The sequence below is a fragment of the Mizuhopecten yessoensis genome, unplaced genomic scaffold, assembly GCF_002113885.1.
Source record: "Mizuhopecten yessoensis strain PY_sf001 unplaced genomic scaffold, ASM211388v2 scaffold8841, whole genome shotgun sequence".
NCBI classification, from domain to species: domain Eukaryota; kingdom Metazoa; phylum Mollusca; class Bivalvia; order Pectinida; family Pectinidae; genus Mizuhopecten; species Mizuhopecten yessoensis.
Window position 1 is genome coordinate 529,487 of NW_018407749.1, and position 24,226 is coordinate 553,712.

At 35.6% G+C, this 24,226-nt stretch overlaps 1 protein-coding gene across 4 annotated transcripts; it reads left to right on the forward strand.

The window, feature by feature from the left end:
- The first annotated feature begins 4,775 nt into the window (after positions 1-4,775).
- Positions 4,776-22,909, forward strand: LOC110456765 (ATPase family AAA domain-containing protein 5-like). 4 transcript variants are annotated; one of them, XM_021507716.1, is made up of 20 exons: positions 4,776-4,853; positions 5,342-5,455; positions 6,342-6,482; positions 7,883-9,154; positions 9,427-9,770; positions 10,106-10,178; positions 10,856-11,158; positions 11,195-11,213; positions 12,341-12,714; positions 13,254-13,392; positions 13,759-13,962; positions 14,286-14,471; positions 15,012-15,178; positions 15,316-15,439; positions 15,812-16,131; positions 16,566-16,724; positions 17,023-17,586; positions 18,169-18,755; positions 19,873-20,025; positions 20,409-22,909. In XM_021507716.1, the coding sequence occupies exons 2-20, from the start codon at positions 5,405-5,407 to the stop codon at positions 20,485-20,487; spliced, it is 5,259 nt and encodes a 1,752-aa protein (XP_021363391.1). In that variant the 5' UTR covers positions 4,776-4,853; positions 5,342-5,404; the 3' UTR covers positions 20,488-22,909. The 4 variants fall into 4 exon arrangements, with proteins under 4 accessions (XP_021363391.1, XP_021363387.1, XP_021363388.1 ...); XM_021507712.1 differs by having other exon boundaries at positions 10,856-11,213; XM_021507713.1 differs by having other exon boundaries at positions 4,847-4,927; positions 10,856-11,213.
- Positions 22,910-24,226: the final 1,317 nt, after the last annotated feature.

Here is a 24,226-nt window from a genome sequence, read left to right on the forward strand (position 1 = left end):
GCAAATGAGACAAGAACAGATCAACTTCCGGTATTGGGAGGTCATTTTGATTTCATTTTTAGTCCGTCAATTCTATTTCATTACACTTTATCTATCGATAATATTCATTCAAATAGTCTTAAAATAAGACAGTTAAATGTTAAGTATATTCAAAATTAAACACCAAGTCAGGATTGATACTTTTGGTCATATTACTTATTTGCAAAACGGTCCCGAAGACCGGAAGTGACGTTGACACGCCCTCTTGCTTTTGATACAGAGAGAGAATTAGAAAGATTTTCAATGTTTTAAAACGTACAAAAAAATGGAATTATTTATGTATTATATTTCAATTTGTTAGAATTATTTAGCATGATCTTTCAGATTTATAAACTTTAGCTTAGCTAGTTGATCTTCCCGGTAATATGTTCCCATTTTATTGATTTTTTTATGGATTAATATGCTCAATAGGCCTATTACTAATCTACTGATTGGATGATATTTTCTTGATTATTAAAACTGTAAATAATATCAGTGTATTTTGTCATTTACAATGAACAATATTGTTTTTTTGAAAAATAATAATCCTCGTCTTTTCTGGACATGTTTAGAAATAAGTGAAAAATATATATAATTTCTATACCATATTAATTAATTCATTTGATAAAGCTTAATTGATACAATATGATCCGTTTAAACGTTTCGTATTGACTTGCCTCTGCTTAATTTGTGTTTTAGTAAAAACAAGTTCATTTTCCTTGATACTAAATTGTCTTTTATTTTCACGTTTTGAATACTATAAACGAAATCGTCACATTTCAATAACTAAATTGCTATTGGTGTATGTGAGAATGAATGTGTGTGTAATATTCAATGATCTTTCTATCGTCCTGTAACTACTTTGTGTATTTGTAATATCATACGCATTCACTTTTGTAACGTAATAGATATCAATGTGTGGGACTTTATATAGTCATTCTTATTTTGGTTAAATATTTCTATTCAATTTGTATCGTAAAATCTTCTGAAAAATATACAAACAGGATTTTCACGTGGCTTTGCTTGACTGGTCACGTCGCTTTCATGTGTATATGTACATATCACTGGACATTTTATGTGGTTTGTGATTTTGAAGAAATAAGAAAGGAAATAGTTATCAAATATTAAACGAAGCGAATCTAGTCTTTGTAGTTATGCTATCAACATGTATTATCATACTGCAGAACACATATTATACAGTTTCCTTATGATGATTCATTCATAAGAAAAAATAATCGTTTTAAACATATTATTACATTTATATGATCGCAAACGTATCCCTGTGCTAAATGTTGGTGTGTGGTATGCATTCAGTATTGTACCCATTGAATGCGGATATGTAACAACTAAATAACATTTATCATGATTAATGCAGCGTAGTGCATACATCGAGATGTGATCTAGTAGTAATTCATTGCCGTGGATTGACAGGCAATTTTGCAGAAACGAATACATGAGTAATAGCTAGGTTGTCTGTTTTTTCTGATATGTGTAAGCCTATGTGTAGAACTTCACGAAAATGCACGAAAGTCGATAACCGTCATAAAAATGTCAGTTGGTTCCGGCTGATTTTCAGCACTATTTCATTTTAAAAAAATGAAATCGTCGTAAAGAATATGAAATTTCTTGACAAATCTTGTATTGAATATTTAGTCAAACCATTAACAATTATGCGTCTCATTTGATTAACGAACGAAAAATATCAACGTTATGATTGTTAATGTTACCGCTAAACGAAATCGTTTTCCGCTGGGTAGCTTAAAAAATCACATTGTTCGTATACAGTATGTCCATTTAAATGAATTACAACAAGAAATGCATGTCAGAAATCCCTAAAATTTCGAAAATCACCGCTCTACATATATACATTAACTAAGGAACGATGTTGCATACATTTCTTCTTCGTGTGCATCAAGGGCTCAAGCAGGCACACAATTTTAAATAGGAAGGCTATGTTTTCTTCTCTGGAAAATAAAGTATTAAACAAAATTTTGACCATGACAAAGGAAATGTATTGTAATAGGGCCACATGCCAGATCGACCGGAAGTGGGCGTAGTATTAGTAGAAGCAGAAGTAATATGTCAACAGTAATATTGTCTGCTTCCGGTAGTAAGGAATTAGGATTTAAACACAAACCGGAAGCCGTGATGATTGTCAAGATGAAGTCAAATACACAATCCCGTAATGAGAGGCTATTTAAGATCAGGATTAGGTAATAATACGATGTCAATGATAAGTAGCTATACAACTTTACACCCACCTAACTCTTTACACGAACAGCATTTTCACAGCGACTGTTATAAGTACTGCATAACGTTATAACGGGACCGAAACCCATTGTGTCATGACGGAATTATATATTAATCAGTAGATTTACATTTAAAATGACGTCTCCAAGCAATATTTTCATACGCATCACTTTAAGAGTTTGCCCTCTGCTGGAATACATATAGTTAAGATTTGAAATGAGTGGTATTTTCACTTAAAATCTCATAAAATCGGCAAAATTAATTTTTAGTTTCCCTTATTTTTTTTTTAAATACTCTGATGCTTTTTCATTATCGCGTCTGCAATTTGTATAGGAGTTTAGATTCTGTTTAGCAACATTTCACATCTTCACATCAGATTTTTTTTTCATTATATCAAAGAATTGTTCAAGGAACGTTTCCATAAGTACCAAAAGTGAAATCAGAAAATATGAATAAAATACATGAGTCCATCTTTCAGTTCAGCTCAGCTGTCGTAATGCTAAACATATTTAGTCTAACAACTTTTATAACCATAATTTGGATAAAAGTTGTAAAGGAATACAGACTTTACATGTCGTTGTTCGGGCTAATAAACGGGACTCTTTAGTTAACGGTAGATTCGTCCTTACAATATAACTCCTATCGGGAACTGCGCCACTTGCCTTATGGAAAGTGCCGACGGTTCCCAAGCGCTTATAACCTATCAGGTGGGGCTTTGAGGGGTAACGAAACGCAGTTAAAAATACAGAAAATCAACCCATCTTTGGGTTTAAATTCTATGTGGAGCCATGTCCTTTCTTGACAGGTGAAAACTCAGTGTTTATGATCTATCTTAAGTGTCATAGTACTTTGTAAAAAAATGTTTTAAATTCTAACAGCAAACAAACACATTATTTCAAGTGAAGAATCAATTAACTGTTTTATTTTAAAATATATTTCTTTCTCTACACAAGCAGTAGAATCTAAATTGTGACGTAAAAGAATCTGGAGTGAGCATCAGAAAAAGCAACTTTCAAGCAGTGATAATGTTTTGTGTGCGAGAAGGGACTATTACAAGCCACGGGGATTGGTTGGACAGACTGTAGACTTACACTCAGTTCACCCTTCCGTTGATCATTCCGTCCGTCCGAAAAGTTTGTCCAACGCATATCTTCTATACCATTTCACATTGAGTAACAGGACTTGGTCTGCAAAAACCTCTTGGGATGATGTAGTGCAAAGAGCAGAAGTAGGTCACTGTGAGACTGACCTATGATTTGACCTTTGGCCTTAACCTTTGAAAAGTTTGCCTGGGGCATATCTTCTGTATTTCAATTGGAGTAGGTTCAATTATTATCATTATAAGGCAGTTGTAACTAACAATTAAAAAATAGGACAAATTCAATGAACAATGAAGTTTAACTTTATATTATACAATTGTTTAATTTTGGAGTCCAGTGTAGAGGAGCTCTCTCGGCTCCTATATATTGAAAACTAACTTTAACTTAACTTAATATAACAGGATTACTTATGCGAGTTCACCTTTTGGAAGGTGGAATGAAGAGTACGAAAACTGAAATTTTAACCTTTAAAACGAGCTTGTCCGGGTCATATTTTCTATACTTCTTCACCATGATTTATCAATTATTATTTCACCTAGAGTAACCAGATTTGGAATGCAGCAGAGTACGATAAGTAGGTCACTTTGACCTATGCCTTGATCTTGACCTTAACCTTTAGAACAAGTTTGTTCGGGGCATGCGCCATCCGCTGCTCCCCATGACTACCCCAAAATCCTTTCTTCCCGACGTTTAAAAGTGTATTTTATTATTTTATGAAATTATGTTTTTGGACGAAGGCAAAGATAAGAAATGTGGTTCATAAAAATGGTCATTGTGGCGTGTATTTAGAGCGTATCTAAAATCTAAAAAAAACCACCTGAATGTTTTTAAAGGGGTTTCCGAGCCTCTTAAAGCTGTAATTGATGTGTGTGTGATCCCCCTCCTAGTCCACAAAAGGCCTTCAAGATGAATTTTATTTTAGTTGTCAACTGTTTCCTTTCAAAAAGTGATACAGCTGAGTATGATAATATCGGTATCGATAGACATAGTTAGTGATATTTTTTTATGATTTTATTATTTAGAATATTTAATAAGCAATTAGACAAAAAATATTCAAAGTTGAAAGATATTTAGATTTTTGGTTAAAATTTAAAAATAACCTATTGATGGCCTTTACAATGGCATTCCCTCATTCTGTTTAACAGACAGCAACCTATTATAGAGCTTGGCCAATAATAATTTTAGCAGGTCCCTGTGATTGACATACAAAATGTGGCATAACAGGTCCTACTGTTGCAGATGATTGCTTTCAGTCCATTCCGTCTCTGATTGTTGCCATGTAATACGTTTACTATTATATAATAATACCTTAATTTTGATTTTATCATATTTTTGCTCCCGGCAATAAGTTTCCAGGGACAAGCACCTTTAAATAAATCAGCGTCATTGAAAAGCTCAAAGGTAAAGAGAACGTCAAATTTATCCAAGCTTTCGTGTCACCGCGATCGATATACACTTTCGCGCCAACATGGACGATTCTGAAAGGTACACAAACATAGACCAAAGCTGGAAATTATTTGTAAACAATGTTGTTCTCTAAGTGGTTGTAGATAAGCAAGGTATATATCTTGCTTAATGATCTGCTGTCTTCATGTATGCAGTCCAGCTAGATTTCACAGTTGCATACGTGTCGATCAGATAATATCTGGACCAAAGCCAGCAGAGCGAAGGCCGAACAATAATGACCAACTAATGTTGTGAACACGGCTTCTCAGCGGTTCTCATTTATTTGTTATTTTGTTATGTATGTAAAACTGTTGTGTTGGGCTAATCAAAACATAATGTTAACGTCAGAAGCACATTACGACCAAAAGTCAATTCAATCGTACATCGAGAAGTAGATGTGATTCAAGATAATACAAATGTAATATTAGAATGATAGTAAATGTTATGCAAATTATCTGTGACTCTGTTGAGGTTTAATGGGTGTTACCTTGTATTTGTCTATTAATTAATAAGTTATTTTCTTGCAGGTGTATTTGATTGAGAGGGCTCACTCTCATTCCTTGGCAACCCCCTATATCAATTATCAATCCATGTTAGGAATTGCAATGGATGAAGACGTAACAGATAAGGGAAATGAGCAGGTAAATAAAGGAATGATAACTACAAATGATTAAAGATTATATAGTTTGCATGCAGGGAGTACTAGTCCAGTCATTCTGTACCACTGGCAATCTGTACCAGTCCACCTGTACCAAGATTAGGTTATCCGTACAAATAATTCCAGTTCTATACCAAGGATTTAAGTTGTTCTGTACCAGGGGCAAAGTACCAGGTTGGTACTACTGTCTTGCTGTGCATTTCTCTTTCCTACAGAGATAGTGTCTGATCATGACGATGTAAGCACTTGCTACTATATGTGTTTGAGTACTTGAACAAGTTGTTCAATATCTTAAGAGGTAAATGAATCCCAAGACTTAATTTTTCATTGTGTAACAGGACTCAGGAAAAAAAATGCAACGGCCAGACTGGGATTCAAACCCTGGACCTTGTGAACTCTAGATAAACACTCTACCAATTGAGCTATCTGGTTGCCAACAATCGGCCCAGTTGTGTTCGGCTACAAAATCAATAGTACCAACAAATAAAATTGATATCTAATAGAGCTAGATTGGCTCGGTGCACAAGACGGGTGATTAGATATATCAATTGTTATACTCCACAGAGACCAAAATAGCTTGAATGTGGAGATATTTTCAGTTGCAATTAAATTTGTATATCCCAGGTTAGAATATTGGTTTGGTCTGATGGATTTATCCCCAACCCCATACTAGAATGTATTACAAATGTATCCTCAAGATAATTCCTTTTTCATATTCATGAAATATGACACTTTTATAATTCCTTAAAATTTGTAACATGCAACATATAAATTCACAGTGATTCTGTTTCATATAGAAATCATATTATAAATAAAATTCATACAGCATAAGTTCAGTCCACAACTGTTAATTTTTGTTGTTGTTGTAGATATCAAATGATTTGCAGTCTCCCCAGAGATCTATCTTGGATTTCTTCAAATCCCCAGACAAAATCAAACCTGCCAAGAAGCCCACCAGTCTTCTCTCCTTCTTCGGAACAGCACAGCAGAAGGACACAGAAAAACAACAGGTTTTAAATCTGATAAATTTGACTGTCTATTTATTCAAAGTGATTGTTTTGTGAATTGCAATCAAACCTTTTCCTCACAGACTTTGTCATTGACACCGTCACGGAACATACAATGATTAATACTAAGTAATCTGACTTGGTTATCCAAAGCTCTAGTATACGTACAAGTTGAAAAGATACTTGCTTGTCCTTCATTAATGTGATCAGTCAAGAGATTTATATCCCCAGCATGGAGTAGAAAACTATGGAGGGCATAAAACTCTATTTCATTAGAAATAAGGTGAAGCTCTACTACTCTAGTAAATTTTGATATGATAATGTAATAGTTCTGTATTTTAAGCAGTTTTAGAAAGGAATATTCTTCATTTGTGATTTATCAGTCAAATGATATTGTTATAACATAAATTTTACCATTCCAAAGGTCTAGTTAGGTTAGATGAATTCATTCGTCCTTACTGAAATCTGTTAGTCTTGACTAGGTTTACCAGGGCTTTATCCAGGTCCGTTTTACTTCCAGTGTTGGGTAAATTCCCCTCAGAAATCATGGTTAAATTTTCCTCTTTATCAATCATAATTTTCCTTTTTTTGGTTCTTAATTTCCCTTTAAACAAGAAATAATTAAATATAATGGATTGTCGAAGTCTAGTTTCTTCTGGTACCCATTGGTACATCGCTGCATACATCAGTTTTCAGAATCATAAGAATGTTTGTATTTGAAGGGGAATTTTCTTACCGATGGGAGAACCTTCACCCTCTNCCCCTCCCCTCCTTTGCTCTCCCCCTGGATTCGGGCATGCGGCGGGGATTTTCCCCTTAAATGGAAAAAGGGTAGTCAAATCTGTTTCCCTGATAAAGCCATGATAACAGTGAGTCTTGACTAGAGTAACAGTAAGTTTCAAACCATGCAGGGATGTACACCTCCATCAGCCTTATATCCATGGCTGATAGATTTCATACAGGCCTGGCGATAATTTTTAATACTTGCTATGACATAATTTGTCTGTCTTTGGCTAGAATACTGAATGTGACATTGTATACTTCTGCCCTGAATTAACTAACTTGGGGAAAGAAATCCGCAACAAAATGAACAAGATATGTAAGTTTGGGATGACAAAGTTTGAGTATACAATGGATACAATGGATACTTCTAACTTCTCTAGTTTTTTAACATGACTGCTGAAAGACTGGAAAAAAATTCCATCTATGGTTAAGTGTTAGTCTTGTCATTTAATTTACTTAGAAATACCCCTTTCAACATTATTTTGAACACATTTGGGCTGACTATTGCTCAGAAAATTGAATTAGCCTGTAATTCTAAGTCAATTCATAAGGAACAGTTATGACAGAAGGTGTTACCCGGTATACATCACTAATAAATCTTCATTTTCATCACTTTACAGCTTAAATGCTTAAATGGAGTAGAAAAACAAAATGGAGATCTTGCTGATAAAAAGGTTGAAAAGGGACCTGGCAAGAAACGCAAACAAAAAGACAGAGAGACGGAGAAAAATGATGCAGATGATTTTGAGGAAGAACAAATTGGTAAAGGAAAGAAGAGAAAAAAGTTTGATGATAAATTCTCAGAAAAGAAAGAAGAAGGAAAGAACAAAGATGAAAAAGAAAAATCGGCTATTCGTAATTCTAGTTTGGTGAACGGCAGTATTGATAAGGTTACAATTAATGAGTTAGGTTCAAAGCTTGAAAGTAAAAATAAAATGAAGGAACGAAAAAGTAAAGACAAGGGAAAAACAGCAAAATCTGTTTGTGAAGACAATGAGGCTGGTGATCAACACGATAAACCAAATTCTGGAAAACAAAAAGTCAAAAGTACACATAAGTCTGATGAAACAAAAAAGAAATTGTCTGAACAAAAAGACAGAAATATAGATATTGCAGATACTAAGACTTCAAAGGAATCCAAGAAAAAAGAAGAGGATGAAATGAATGAAAGTGAGGTAAAATTGGAATCAAAAGAAACAGTATCTGAAATGTGTTACGAAGATTTTATCAAAAGTTTAGGGAATAGTGTGTCTAAAACTGACAATCACGAAGACGGAGAACCTGATGTCACAGAGAAAATGGCAAATGGCAAAACAGAAGAAGAAATTACAGAAAACACAGAAAGTAAGGAAGACTTGTATATCAAAAGTTATCCAACAATTTCAAGTTTCTTTAACAAAGTCGATAAAGCCCATGCACCAGTTGTTCCCACTGACCCGAAAGTTCTTGGTCAGGTGACTGTCAAGGTAGATATACATTCCGAACCATCTCCGAATAACGGATTATCCAACCATGTACAAATCAAAGCATCACCGCTTTATCTCAAGAAAGATGAAGAAGAGATTGAAATTATTAGCTCAGAGATCGTAACGATAGATTGTACACCCTCAAGTAAGAAATCACTGTTTGGAGTAAAAAAATATCCATCTGATGTGGAGTGTGAGATATTTAAAAACAGAAATGAAAGTCTAGCGGAGACTTTGTCATCCTGTGAGGACAGCTGTATGTCAGAGGACAGTAGTGTGTGTGTTGTGGAAGAGGTGGAGGATGTCAGCATCTTGGAGAAGAAGAAATGTTTCCTTCAGAGCGCCACTGTGCCCGAGGTACCAGCTAAAACCACTCAGAGGACACTCAGCTTCTCCAAGGCTGGACTACAAGTACAGAAACCAGTGGTGAGAATTGTCAACGCTATATTAACTTCTTTGTTAAAAAAACAATTATTTTTCAGTTGCTTTATATTATTTTACTTTATTTTATCAGGTATAAAGATTTTTCCTAAAAGAATTTTTGGATGAACTGGTCCAACAAGATTGAAGTACAATATTTTGTGTCCACATGACCACAGAATAATGATCTAAACAATTTAATGACAAAAATGAAAAACAAATTGGAATTTGGAAAGTGGGGAACTTTAGTGATAATCAACCTTGTTTGTCTTTATCAGAAACCAACACACTCCACAAGAGTAAGGAAAAAGGACTGTCCAACCTTGGATTGTGCTCCTGTGTTCGAAAGTACACCTGAAAAGAAGTGCAAGCCTGGCAGGAAGCCTAAAAAGACGTTTGATCTAGATGATGATAAAGAGAACAAGAGAGGTAAAGAAACACCAAACAAAGCCAGAACTCCTTCCAAGAAATCTACGAAGGACAGAGTAACGAAAACATCAGCAACAGAGAAAGGGAAAGAAGATGTCTGTGATCGCAGGACTTCTCTTCGGTCCCGATATCGAGTTGCAATCATTGGTGCAGATGAAGGGAAAAAAACTCCGATTAGAATGAAGTTTAACAGGTAAGGTCAAGATATGATGTGTTGCATTGGTACTTACTTACTTACTGCCCATTACGCCCAGTGGCGTGTGGGGCAGCAAGGCCTGGGTGCATGTCCAAAAGTTGAGTTGGGAGACCACGACCTGTACATAATGTAGGTCAATTTTATGTATTTTTTCTATAGTAGATAAACAGCAGCGATTAAGGTTTGAATAGTGCTTTGAATGCCAGATATTGGCTAAAAACCATATTAATGTAGTCCAAATAATAATAATTTGGCTATATACATATTTAGTGACTTGTAAATTAAAAACCTGCTGAGGAATTTGACTGATGATTTGTATGTTTAACGCACAGGTACAGTAAGAGTAGCAGCAGTGGGGTAGAAGAAGGCGACAACTTTACTCCCCGCAGTTCCAAACAGACCAAGGTAACACACCCAACAATTTGTAATATATATTCAGATCATATTCATTCGAAGAATAATCCCTAGAAAAAGCGGGAGAAAGGATCATTGTATTGCAGTTCACCTTTTGACACAGCATTAAACTATTTGTTGACCCTAATGACTTCTTATGTGTTGAATTGATGCAGCATATTACAAAGATAGAATCCCTGGTAATTTATTCAGTCCCCCGGCCCCAGGACTATTACTGGAGGGGACTCGTAGGTTTGCACCCATCAGTAACTTCAAATGCAAACAAAATAAGTTTCATTTGAATTGTTTTGCAATTAATATTGTAAGAGTAACATTTGTTAAACCTTTTGAACTTATAATGTGGAGAGATCTTAATTACAGTGTGTATGTTGTTTCCTTGCTATCAATCTCTTTAAATAAATGAAATGTTATCAAACCTTTTTATGATCACTATATGTATAAAAGCTGTAAAAGAATTGGAATATTAGTCCTAATATGACTCGTTGAAGCTACAATATCAGCAGCAGAAATTCTTCTGATTATTCTCTTGTTTTCCATATGGTTATAACCTAAAAAACAAAAAGTGGGAAAATGTCTTGCATTAGGACAGTAATCAGAAATTTGCTTCACCTGCAATTGTTGTAGTCTGTCAGATTAAAATAGTTTTTGGATATATTTTCTTTTCAAAGAAAAATACCAAGCTGTCTAAAGCAAAGGAACTGCTACAAAAGGCAAAGCAGAAAAATACCAAGAGCACTAAGGTTCAGAAATCAATTAAGCGGACTAAGAAAGGTGCAAAGAATGACGAGGAATCATCTGATGATTCCAAACCCGTTGGAAGGAGAAGGAGCTCTAGACTGTCTGACAAAGATTCTTTGGTTATCTTGGACAGCGAAGGTAGTGGGGATGAAGTAGACGGTTGTAATGTTAAAACTCCGAAGGCCAAGAGTAAGACAAAAACGAAAGGAACCAAAGCTACACCAGCAAAAGCTACACCGAACAAAGGGACACCCAGCAAGGGAAGAAAGACACCTTCAAAAAAGTCAGGTCTGTTGATGCATGTCAGGTTCACAAGAATTTCATTTTAATGAAACATAAATTGTTGTTTCAAAAAATTAAAGGCTATACATTGAAGATAATAGGAAGCCATGTTTTGTTTTTAAATAGTCAAATGAAGGAATTTGTTTCAATTTGTATTTTTAGAAATACCAATTTTACTGACAAAATCTGGAACACTCTTTAATATTATTCCCTTGCAACAAAAGTTTGAGGGGATATAGGATTCAGCCTGTTCGTACGTAATGTGCCTATGTTACACTCCTTGTCATCACTCTAGCGACTTCATTTCTCAATGGAATTTCATGAACCTTCTTACAAGTGTTTTGCATGGCAATGCCTTGAACAATTCTGCATTTCTGGTTTCTACGTTGAAGGTCAAGGTCACTTACTATTTTTAGAAGAACTTTGTCATCGCTCTAGCGACTTCATTCCTCAACCAAATTTCATGAAACTTGATACAAGTGTTTGGTATGACAATACCCCTGAATAAGTTTGCATTGCGGGTTACTGTGTTAAAGGTAAAGGTTACTTTCACAATGTGTGAATGCGAGGGCATTTGTATCGCTTGTGATGTGTATGAAGCTTTAGCAAAATGAAAATGTTTCCTTCCTACCATGATGCTATGAGAACTGAAAGCAGCCATTATCTTGTAGAGATATATGATATGTAATAGAAACATGTCATGCAAAAATAAATTGATTACAGTCACAAAGAGATGGCAAGTCAAATCTATACAATTAAGTTTATAATAGTCTTTGTAACATAATTCACTATCAAAATACATTTGATGCTAGTTGCTAATAATTTCACAAATTATTTTAAAAACAAGATAATATTGAGAGAAAATATAATGGTTGTGAAATTGAAATTCTGGAAAAAAATCATTTGGTTGTTAAATAAGATAGGAATTACTCTCAAATTAAGACAAAAACATATGCACATGCAAATCTTTTGGCCTATTTTACAAATGTAATATACAGTGATTTTCATATTTGTGTGAAAATTAATTCAGGAAGTCATATTCTATTGCATACTTACCTTTGATGTTAATCAATCAGTACAAATTGTTCAATATGATCTTCTTTGATAATTTACTTATTAACACAATTTAACAGGTAAGCTTGCCTCTATCTTTATGAGTGGAAAAGAAGTCAAGGAGAGGAAACCAGCAGTAGTGTTAGATCCAGAGGCTGAAAAATTGAAGCGTGCGTTTCTGATGAGTGGTGTACCAGAGGAGCTGCGACGTCAAACAGTCACGACGAATGATGTTATGATTGTTGAGGATTACCCACCCCTTCCCACCATCAACCACACCCAACAGAGGGAGCCACAGGCAACTAACAGACATGGGGTCAAACTTTGGGACCTGGAGAATGTCACCCTTTCCAAACTGGGAGCAGACATCAGGGGTCTTCCTGATGGGCCTGTAGAATGGAGATTGGGTCTCATCAGCACCGATTCAAACATCTCCGACAGTAGTCGTATCAGGGTAGGTCATAGGTTGGGGTAATTTGACAGATATTCTAAATCTGTCAAATCTTAAACCCCTTGTGGAGAAGAATTTGACCATTCACAATATTTGGTCTGTTTAGTCCAAGGACAGTGGTGTTTCATTGGGAATATCATAATAGGATGTGAGATTTTGAACAGTAAATTACATCATAGTTCCAAACAGAAGTTAGAAATAGATGTTCAAAATGGAAGCTTGAAATAGGTTCGAAATGGTAGCTCTTCTTAAAATATGAAATTTCTTAATGTTTTTATACGACCCTGCCTCCCATGTTTTATTTTCTTTCCTAAGTTATATATATTTGAACATATTAAGAGAACTTCAAACTAAAACATACTATCAGAGGCGACCGAATAAATTAGATTGATAGGACAAAATTTGTGATATAATTTGATAATTATGGAACAATAACTTTCCTAGGTACACAGGTGAAACTTTGTTACATAAAATAAGAATTTGCATTTAGTATATTACTTCATAGAATATGTTTTGCTGAACACTTTTTGTTTCATTTTAAGGAATTCCAAAAACATTCAAGGATAGAGGATGAGGATGTTGAGAAGATTTTAGCTGAGGTATCATCCTTTTGTCCTACCTACCCAGTGAGGAAGGTGTTTTCTGTCCTCAAGATGAAGAAGGATGACTTTGAACAGGAAGGTATGCCAGTGCCCCTTTCATTTTTGTCTCGCCGCAAATACTGGATGCAGCCTACCTTTCATGGTCTATTGACTTTGTCGGCATCTCCATCAACATTAAGTTTTTGCATTTAAGTTAGTTTCTTTGAAACTAAAACTGCTAGACCAAACAAACTTGACATGTGCATCGATGGTAAAAAGCGGGACACAGGCTAGACATATATATCTGAATGGCTTGCATGCAGAAATTTTAAAATGAAATTAACAATCAAAAGTGGCAAATCATTATTAAAACATACTGTAATTGCCCTAAGAATTTAATAGGTAACATTTCTACACAAGTTATTGCTTTCTTGGAATGACAAGTTTTCAATTTGAATATTTTTAGCCAAGGAGGCAGAACAATTGGAAAAGAAAATGGAGAATCTGACAGCTGAGGAAAAATCTCACGAGAAGGAAGCACCTCGACGAAGTCTGAGGAAACGGGTGAGCCTTGAACTGCCTCAGGTCGTAGAACTCGGGGGCAGTCCCCCTCTCCAAACAACTGGGGATGGACCATCTGCTGAGGATATTGTCAATAAACAGGAAACAGGTGCGTATACTAATTAATCTGTAAAATGTTTGGTTATACAGTATTAGATATTCATTATGCCTGAAATAAATCATAAGTACACAATGAATATGTAGCACAAACATTAGGTATTGCAATTCTTCTGTAAACAATAAGTAGAATGAGGCTTATTAGGTCCAGTCTTCACTCTGACAGATGAAGAATTGCTTTATCAGGATTATAAACCTTAAAGGTGTAGTAAACTGAATGAAGAAAAAAGTTTTTTTTTATTTATTTATTTGTGAACCCCAGGTTACACTTTTCAGATTTTATGTATGTTTATTTGACAATTTGCTTCTGTATAGTTCCCACAGTCAGTTGGACCGACAAGTACCTTCCTCTACACTCTGCAGAGGTGGTTGGCAACACAGCAAAGGTGAGGAAGTTACAGAGCTGGCTTGTGGAATGGAAGCAAAGGCTGGACAAGGAAGCTCGCAAAGCCAAGAAACTACAGATAAAACAGAACAAAGGCAAACCGAGCAAGGAATCTGGTAAGACTGGGGATACAGTGAATCTCTGGCTGGATTTTACAATTAGAAACTACAGAAATACTACCTGTAATTGGTATTCATAAAAGGTAAAGGTCATGAACGGGTTGTAGTTCTATAGTTGGTTGTAAAAGCCTATCATAGGCTCTTGTTGCCATGTTTTAACCATGTTCCGACTTTTAAATAAAATTTACTTGACTTGGCTTGGATTGAGTGTATCTATCTTGGTGAATAGTGTTCACTATAGGTAGTAAGGGCCAAGTTTTATGTGTTATATAGAATGTGTGTTGTTTTAGGTGATTTGACATCCAGATTTCAATATTTAAACTTTTTTTCATAGTTTCTGTCAGAATAGAAGAGAAAAACAAAAGCAAAGCAAGTTAACAGAATAGGACATACCATATCTGATTACATTTCCACTAAATGAATTTAAAATTATTATTTTTTGAGCTGAATTTGACATTTTTGTTGTTCTTCTTGTAAACCAGTGTACAGTGTTCCTGATTTCATTGTTAATAAAACGTGTTTTTTTATTGAATACAGGTAGCAGGGATGACTGGTGGGGTGATGATAGTGACTTCGCCCTGGATAGTGACGACAGCGACGATGACGAGGAGGACCGTCTATGTAACACTGCCATGTTGTGTGGACCCAGTGGTATTGGTAAAACAGCCTCTGTCTACGGGCTGGCACACGAGCTTGGCTTCAAGGTGAGCACCACAAATTTCATTTTTGATTAGACAAAAAGAAAGAAAACTACTGTTTTCATCGCTGACAAGTCAAGTTAATTCATACTTTGAAAGAAAACAAACTTCTAATAGAAATGTATTATTATATAACTATATAGGTGTTTGAAGTAAATGCTTCCTCAACTCGGAATGGAAAGCGGATCCTTGCACAACTGCAGGAGGCGACACAGTCACACCAGGTGTCTCGGGGGACTGACACACCCACAAAATGTCCACCCTCAAGTGAGTTGGTATTTTATTATCGCACAAAATCTTGCAGCCAGAAGCACGGTTTAAAAATCCTGATTCCTAAGAATTAAGATTCACTCAATTTGAAGATATTTGTATGCACTTCTATTTGTTTGGAGCAAGTTTTTAGGTCAAATTACTGAAGTTTTATTTTTTACATGAAACAATCCTATATTGTTTCCCTTATAAATGGGGCTTTAGCCATACTTATGTTTTTGTGTTTCAAAAATTTTATCAGTAGTTTACTATGATCTTGAAAGACCAGTATTACTAGGCATTTGAATGACTGATAAATACAAATGTTTCAAAAAATATCTTCGACAAAAGAATCAGAATTATGTGTGTGTGTGTTAATTATTTTTTTAGAATCAGCCAGTGCATCACAAGCAAATGCAAAGATACCATCAGCATTCTCAGGTTTCTTCAAACAAACAACTTCCAACTCCTCCAATAAAACTGCATCAACTAGTACGGGAAAAGAAGGAAAAGGGAAGGGAAAAGATGACAAAGATCCGGGTAAGCTGAAAAAACGTAAGAGGAATTTGGAGGTTGCCGAAAATCTAGATGAGAAAACACCTAAGAAGAAAAGTAGGAAAAAGGAGAAGCCTGATATTAGTGTTCCCATAGACCCCAAGGCTGATGGCAGCTTAAACCTGTCCAGTACATCGCTCATTCTGTTTGAGGAGGTATGTGTGAAATAACTAAATTGGATACTGTCATGGTTGTAATGATTGTAAATACCCCCCTGTTGGTAATGTATATTTTAGGAAGTTTAAAGATATAGTCAAGGATTCATTTCTGCAAGAGATGTAATTTTGTTGTAGCAAAATGATGACTCATATTCGTCATAACAGTTTGTCTAGGAAAGAAAATATTGGAAAAAGTTTCAACATTTTCATTTTGTATAAGCCACCTTTGAAATTGTAATTTAAAACTGCATAAGTTACATATTAAGTAGAATGTCAAGTTTTGTACACAGTAGTTATAATTTTAACACAAGATATTATTAATAATGACAAATCCATTTGTAATATTATTATAAGCTTGAGGCTTTGCATGACCTATTTCTCTGTTGTGGATTTTTCATCAATTATTTTTTATTTTATTTTTTTCCCTCCAGGTAGATGTTGTGTTTCCCTCAGACCATGGCTTCTGGTCAGCTGTACAGCAATTCATGGCCACTACCAAGATACCCATCATACTGACCACAAGTGACGCAGGTCTGGTCAATAAGTTTGAGGGACGGTTTGACCACTACCGTTTCAAGACACCACCTTATGTAAGATTGAACTCAAATTCAGGCATTCAAATATGATTGTGTTTGGATCATCAAATAGTTGAAATATTTTCACAAGCATAGGATTCTAAAAATTTGTCGATAAATAAATTCAGTTTAAATATTCACGAAAGACCATTTAAAGATACATTCATGTTTCAAGTAACATGCTGAAAAAGTCAGTGTTTAAAATCTATAATTTATTGCAAAAAGCTTTGCAAAATATTTTTTAATGAGGAATGAAGTGGTTTACTGTTCAACAAAAATAAAACTGAAAGTTTAATATAATTTATGTTTTCAGAGGAATTTGGCTGTGTATCTACAGCTGATGTGTCTTGCAGAGAATGTGAGAACAGATTTCTGGGACATGTACAATGTTGTGTCACTGTGTTGTGGTGACATTCGTCGATGTATCCTCTCCCTTCAGTACTGGGTGATATCAGGTGGAGGTGTACAGGGCATTCGGCGCAGCATACACAGAACTTTGAAAGTACAACCACAGTTACAAACAGATAAATTGCCAGAATACAGTGTCGTAAAACCCACAGACACGAAGAATGACCATAGGGCATCACCACAAAAACAATTGTCAAGTATCATCGATGATGATGACGATGACTTTGTATGTCTGAAGCCTGTCTGTCAGAAACGAAGCAATAGGTTTGTCACTGATGACGAGGAGTCCAATAGCATGCCTCTCGTGCCTCTACGCTTCAATCAGGATCTGGTTAACAGTGGGAATAAAGACACAGACATCGAGAAAGAACGGCTTCCTCTAGTGCATCTGGGGCACACTACGTCGCTACAGGGTCTGGTTTTACAGGGCCACAACAGCGTCATATCTCTCCTGAAACAAATGTTAGAGGTAGGTACAGCGAAACCTTTCTTGACCAATCAGTTACAGTGTTCGATTTAAGTCCTGGGGAGTGTTGGTTTTTGTGGACAAACCTGTTCTACTTTTAAATGTAACACTTCAGGGATAAAGCAAATGTTAATGCAGACCTTAAGCTTGAAATGCTTTGGACAGGCTTGCAAGAAAGCTGTTTTCTGACAAGCCTTCACAAAAATAATAAAGGGAACAGACCTAGTGATCAGATGTTGCATCACTAATGATCTGATATTGCATCAAATTACTAGGTTTGTTTCCATGTCGTAAATAACTTGGGTTCAACCGTTAAAAGATTTTATCTTCATTTGATTTGGTTTATAGCATCCCCGGCAGAAAGTGATTAAATTTTCCAAAACTAAAGGTGGAGAGCCCTCAGTGCAGAGAGAGCTATCTATTTACAGTGATTTATTATTCTGAAATTCTTCAACACTACTCAAAGCTTGCTCATATCAAATATCTTATTAATCTCAGATATTTATTGTGTATGGCATTATTGTTGCAATAAGCCATTTATGGAATACATCAAACTAAATGAACTCATATCCATCTTATTTCCAGATTGGTGATGATAGTTTGGTGCCGTTGGTGAGTCGGGTATGTCGTCAGTACCGCTCACTCAAGTGTGACCTGCTGTACCGCCACCATCTCTCCCTCCTCCCGTTAACCACTGTGGAGTCGCTACCACTGAAGCCCACACTTTCTACGGTCGACGATGTCCAAAAGAAATCTCGTCGCAGGATAAAGACTTTTGATCTCTACGATAGCGAAACTTCTAATGATGGACATGAGGAGCAGCCAATGGAATGTGATGAACCACAAAATGAAACTCTGACCAAAACACTAGACCCTACAGAATCGGCATTAGTGGGGAAATCTCTCAATTCGTTTTATAGTTTTTATGACAATTTATCATTAGTAGACTCTATGGAAGTGTTAGAGAATAGGTTAGCATTACAGGACACGTCTGGGTCAAAAGTTGAGTCGGACTTTCACTCGGATATACAGCTGTACAGTTGTAGGAGGTTATACAGGACACATTTAGCAATGAAAAATGACATTCTGTCGTCGGAACACATCTGTGTGCCCATCACACAGGACACACCCAGGATAGAGGAGCTCCAGGGCAAGGACCCTCTCAGTACTAGGTAAGTAGTGAAATGGTCAGTCAGAAACTTGACATGTATTATAGTTCAGTAGGATTTAACAGTGCTGTTTGTTTCACCTGTTGAGCAAGCGAAAGAGAAATCAACACAATGCATTAAAAAGAGATGTACATAAAAATGAAACAGCAAAATTACTTAATTTAATCTCTAAATTATTCCGCTCTTTAGAAATCAAAAGCATGATAGACTTGATGCTATATGTCTATAATGAGCAAATCAGATGTACAAAGTAACAGTAAACAATGTATACATTTTCACATGAAGTATAATGAGCAAATCAGATGTACAAAGTAACAGTAAACAATGTATAAATTTTCACATGCAGTATAATGAGCAAATCAGATGTACAAAGTAACAGTAAACAATGTATAAATTTTCACATTAAGTATAATGAACAAATCAGATGTAAAAATCACTATAAAACTGATCAGACATGCAAATTGGCGTGGGTGGCGGCATATTACAGAAAGTAAACTTTACATTTTTTATTTCCATTCACCACAAGCTAATATGACAGCTGCACATGTTTGATTACAAGACGTTGATGTATTGGCTGTGTAGTAGGGCTTACAGAAACTGAAGTTTTTTTAGTTTATTAATATAGGCTAGCAATATGAGTTATTAGTTACTCTGCGATAACAAATATGGTCTGTGCCACCATGAAACAAACCTATGGGGCTCAATTTAGATTTAGTCCTTGTCATGTTGTTAAGCTCCATTCGATTATGTAGGAAAAGTTATCTGAAGGTATCAAGGTCACATAAACAGGTAGTTCTGAAATTGCGATGGTCACTTCAGGCAGGTTAGATTTTATTTGTCACTGTATTTTTTGAGATGATTCATTATCTTTTAACAGAATGACGTTTTGACTGTTAAATCATCCATACGTTTCTAATTAGAGTCGGTTTGCTATGTTCTCACAACTCCCATAAAGTAGACAGCGACTCTTTGGCAATTGAAAAGTGCCCCAAAAAATCATATTTGAAAAGATATTTTTAAATAATCAATGTATGTCAACATAAATGTTAAGTCTGTACCAAAGATTTGGAAGGGTAGTCTGGTTTGGAGAAATACACTTTTTATGACTTGTACTTCACAGTCTTGACACCCCCACCTGTAGGGCAAGCAGCAATGTGCGGACTAGTCTACCCCTTGGACTCCCAGTGAACGGACTTCACCAAGAATATCTACCCACGCTCAGAGCCATATGTAAATCTGAACAGTTACGGGAACAGGCCAAAATCAAACGCCGGTACGTATTTTAGCTTTGATGGGTTTAGACTTGAGAGCAAGTACAAAACTTGACTTTGAGCAGGAGTAGTTTCATGAATATGGGGCCTCGACCCAATTTTACCCTATCCTAACGGGCTTATTACGTTCAAATTACAATATTGTATGCAATTAGAAATCAATCTGATTATTTTTGATCTTTACCCTATAGATAGACTAAGACATGGTGTTTTTTTGTTGACAATTTTGTTTTTTTAAATAGCACATATTGTTTATAGTCGAGCTCTTGTGCAAGTTAATAAAGTCATGAGTTTATCTATGAATCTTGAAACTTGATGTTACTAGAAACTTCCATTATATTTTGTGTATTTAATACAGATTGTAATTTGGAACATGTTTTTACAGGTTCCAGCATTATTTGGACGGTATTGGACTAACACTGAAGGACAATACACTGTCTGTTCTGTGTACAACATTCAGGTGACAACAAGCAGACTGAAAAATGGCAACAAATCTCAATTCTACAACTTGTAAGGACTGACAGGATTCATGGGATCACATCACTGTCAATGGTCTGTACGACTGTCAGATGTGGACTGATGTACTGATTCACAGGATCACATCACTGTCAATGGTCTGTACGACTGTCAGATGTGGACTGATGTACTGATTCACAGGATCACATCACTGTCAATGGTCTGTACGACTGTCAGATGTGGACTGATGTACTGATTCACAGGATCACATCACTGTCAATGGTCTGTACGACTGTCAGATGTGGACTGATGTACTGATTCACAGGATCACATCACTGTCAATGGTCTGTACGACTGTCAGATGTGGACTGATGTACTGATTCACAGGATCACATCACTGTCAATGGTCTGTACGACTGTCAGATGTGGACTGATGTACTGATTCACAGGATCACATCACTGTCAATGGTCTGTACGACTGTCAGATGTGGACTGATGTACTGATTCACAGGATCACATCACTGTCAATGGTCTGTACGACTGTCAGATGTGGACTGATGTACTGATTCACAGGATCACATCACTGTCAATGGTCTGTACGACTGTCAGATGTGGACTGATGTACTGATTCACAGGATCACATCACTGTCAATGGTCTGTACGACTGTCAGATGTGGACTGATGTACTGATTCACAGGATCACATCACTGTCAATGGTCTGTACGACCGTCAGATGTGGACTGATGTACTGATTCACAGGATCACATCACTGTCAATGGTCTGTACGACCGTCAGATGTGGACTGATGTACTGATTCACAGGATCACATCACTGTCAATGGTCTGTACGACCGTCAGATGTGGACTGATGTACTGATTCACAGGATCACATCACTGTCAATGGTCTGTACGACCGTCAGATGTGGACTGATGTACTGATTCACAGGATCACATCACTGTCAATGGTCCGTACGACCGTCAGATGTGGACTGATGTACTGATTCACAGGATCAAATCACTGTCAATTCTCTGTAACACAGTCAAATGTGGAACGACACTGATCCACAGGATCAAATCACTGTCAATTCTCTGTACCTCAGTCAAATGTGGAACAACAGACTGATTCACAGGATCAAATCACTGTCAATTCTGTGTACCTCAGTCAAATGTGGAACGACAGACTGATTCACAGGATCAAATCACTGTCAATTCTCTGTACAAAGTTCAGGTGATGGCTAGTAAACTGAATTACAAGATCAAGACTCCTTTCTCTACTAAGTTTAGGTGGCACACTGACTCAAAGGATCAACACAATGTCAGCTCGCTGTACGTCACTCAGATGAGTGGCAGATTTGATCATAGGATCAACACTATCAATTATATTGTATGGTGTTTAGGTGACATCTGAAAAACTGGATCACAGGATCAACATTTCAGTTCTCTGTACCTCGTTCAGGTGACAGACAAAATTACAGGATCAATACTACTGGAGACTGATGCACAAGATCAGCATATCATTTCTCTCTACGGCATTCAGCTGATGAGTAGGAGACTGATTCACGAGATAATCACATCCAGTGACTTATGCCTTGTATCACAGGAAAAACTAATTTTAGTGTTTTTTTGGTATTGAGAAAAGTTTCAATCATATTTATAGTTACCATTATATTTAATTGTAGTGATAAATCTACCTCCATATCACACACATTTATAAATATTAATTGAAGATTAAAATCAAATTATTTTATTTCATATTAAAGCATTTTTTTCTCCAAATCAGATAGAAGAAAGGGAAGTTTTTACTCAGTAAGAAGAGTTAATTGCATGAAGGCCTGAGAACTGCATGTGGCCATATGAATAGACTTAACTAGTTTTAATCTGATCCATGATTGACCAGTCTCATTCCTACTAGCTCTGAATGAAGTATGAATTCTTTGTTCACTTTCATTTTGATCAGAAAGATGAAATTTCACTGTCTAAATAGTGGATCTTGATACATATTGTTGACACCAAATTATCTAAATCGTGACTTTGGGCATTACCTGGTATCTTAATATTTTTATCAATCATAGAAATAATATTTATTTGTTGGATTTGATCCATTGCTAGGTGGAATGAATTTGATAGTTGGTCAACAGGTTTATTTTATGATATTGAAGAAGACTTAAGTGATACCTTTTGTATTTGAATGCATGCATTATTCGTTGATACTGGTACACATTTTTAAAAATCGAATGAAAAATGTAATCGTGTGTGAATTGTCAAGCAAAGAAATTGACAAGTCAAGTTACTTTCAATTTAAGTTCATGTTTTTTATATTTATTTAAGAATAGTATTTAATTTATGTTTGTAATATCAAGTAAAAAGAAGATTTTGAGACTATCTTACAGAAATGTAATAAAATTGTACCAACTTTAATCCAGTGTATAAGTGTTATTTGTGAGTCAAATATTATTAATCTCCTACTGGGGAATTCTTAAATTGATGATTGTATTAAATTCAAACATTTTTCAGCTACAGTATGAATAATATTAAATAAAAATGCTTTTTTACTCATTTCTATCCCATCATTAAATTCATCTTAATGAATTCAGAATTGGCTCTTCATGAGACCATATCTTAGGAAATAAAAGTGATAAACAGTCAATGGAGAAGATTTTAAGAAGAAATAATTTAAATTGCAGTTGAATCTTGTCGCTAATAACATGAAAATATATATACAATATAATTATATATATTCAAAGTGTTGTTACATTAGGTCTAGGGCCCTGTATCACAGTTTGTGCTAGGTGTGCTATAATGGGTATGTAGAAAGGTATCGCAATACATGTACTAGTAGACACTATTATTAAATACAAGAATTCCCACAGAATCATTTCTTGCCTGTGCCAGCTTTGACCATAAGCAACACTTAATTTGAGAATTACAATTTGAGCAAGTACAGAAATTAAACATTAATGATGACCTAATTTTTTTGACGTTTACGTATTTTCAAACAAATTAAAATTGGATTTCAAATTCAACAAACACTATTCTAAACCTTTGAATATATTGAAGTTAACAGGACTGGTTTAAAACAATGGAAAGTTCCAATGATTTTTTTTTCAATAAAATGTTCAGGAAAAAAATTGACGATAAAAATCCAGCATCAAAAGCAAGCAACCAAATTTCTCTTGCACTTCTTAGTTTTGGAGAAAGTGAGTTTACACAAAAACTAACATTGATGAGAAAACTGAGGAAGTCGCTGATTTATACAAACTACTAGGAGCCACACAGCAGTTGATGCTTGAAGTAAGATATACTACACGTACATAAGATGTTTCTAAGATGTAAGTTTAGTGGGCAAGACACCACAGCTTAACACTAAAACTGAACATTGATGAGGAAGCTGAAAGTCACTGGACCAGGAAATGTAGGTTTCATTCAGTATCTGATGCATGGATTGCAATGAAGAAGCCAAGATGGAACTATGGTCCAAGTTTTGATGGTGTAGTACTTGTACTACAGTAGAAACAAAGCTCACCTCCACGACATCCAAGCCCTCACAGTCGAGACAACAAGGTGAATATACCATTTGATATAGTTTTACTTTCTACACAATGTACATATTAAACGTGTCGCAACGTTTCAAGACCCACTGGTCTCTTTGTCAAGCTATGACGGAGTGAGTCAGTCGGTCTTGAAACGTTGCAACATGTTTAATATGTACATTGTGTAGAAAGTAAAACTTTAATATTACACATTTCCA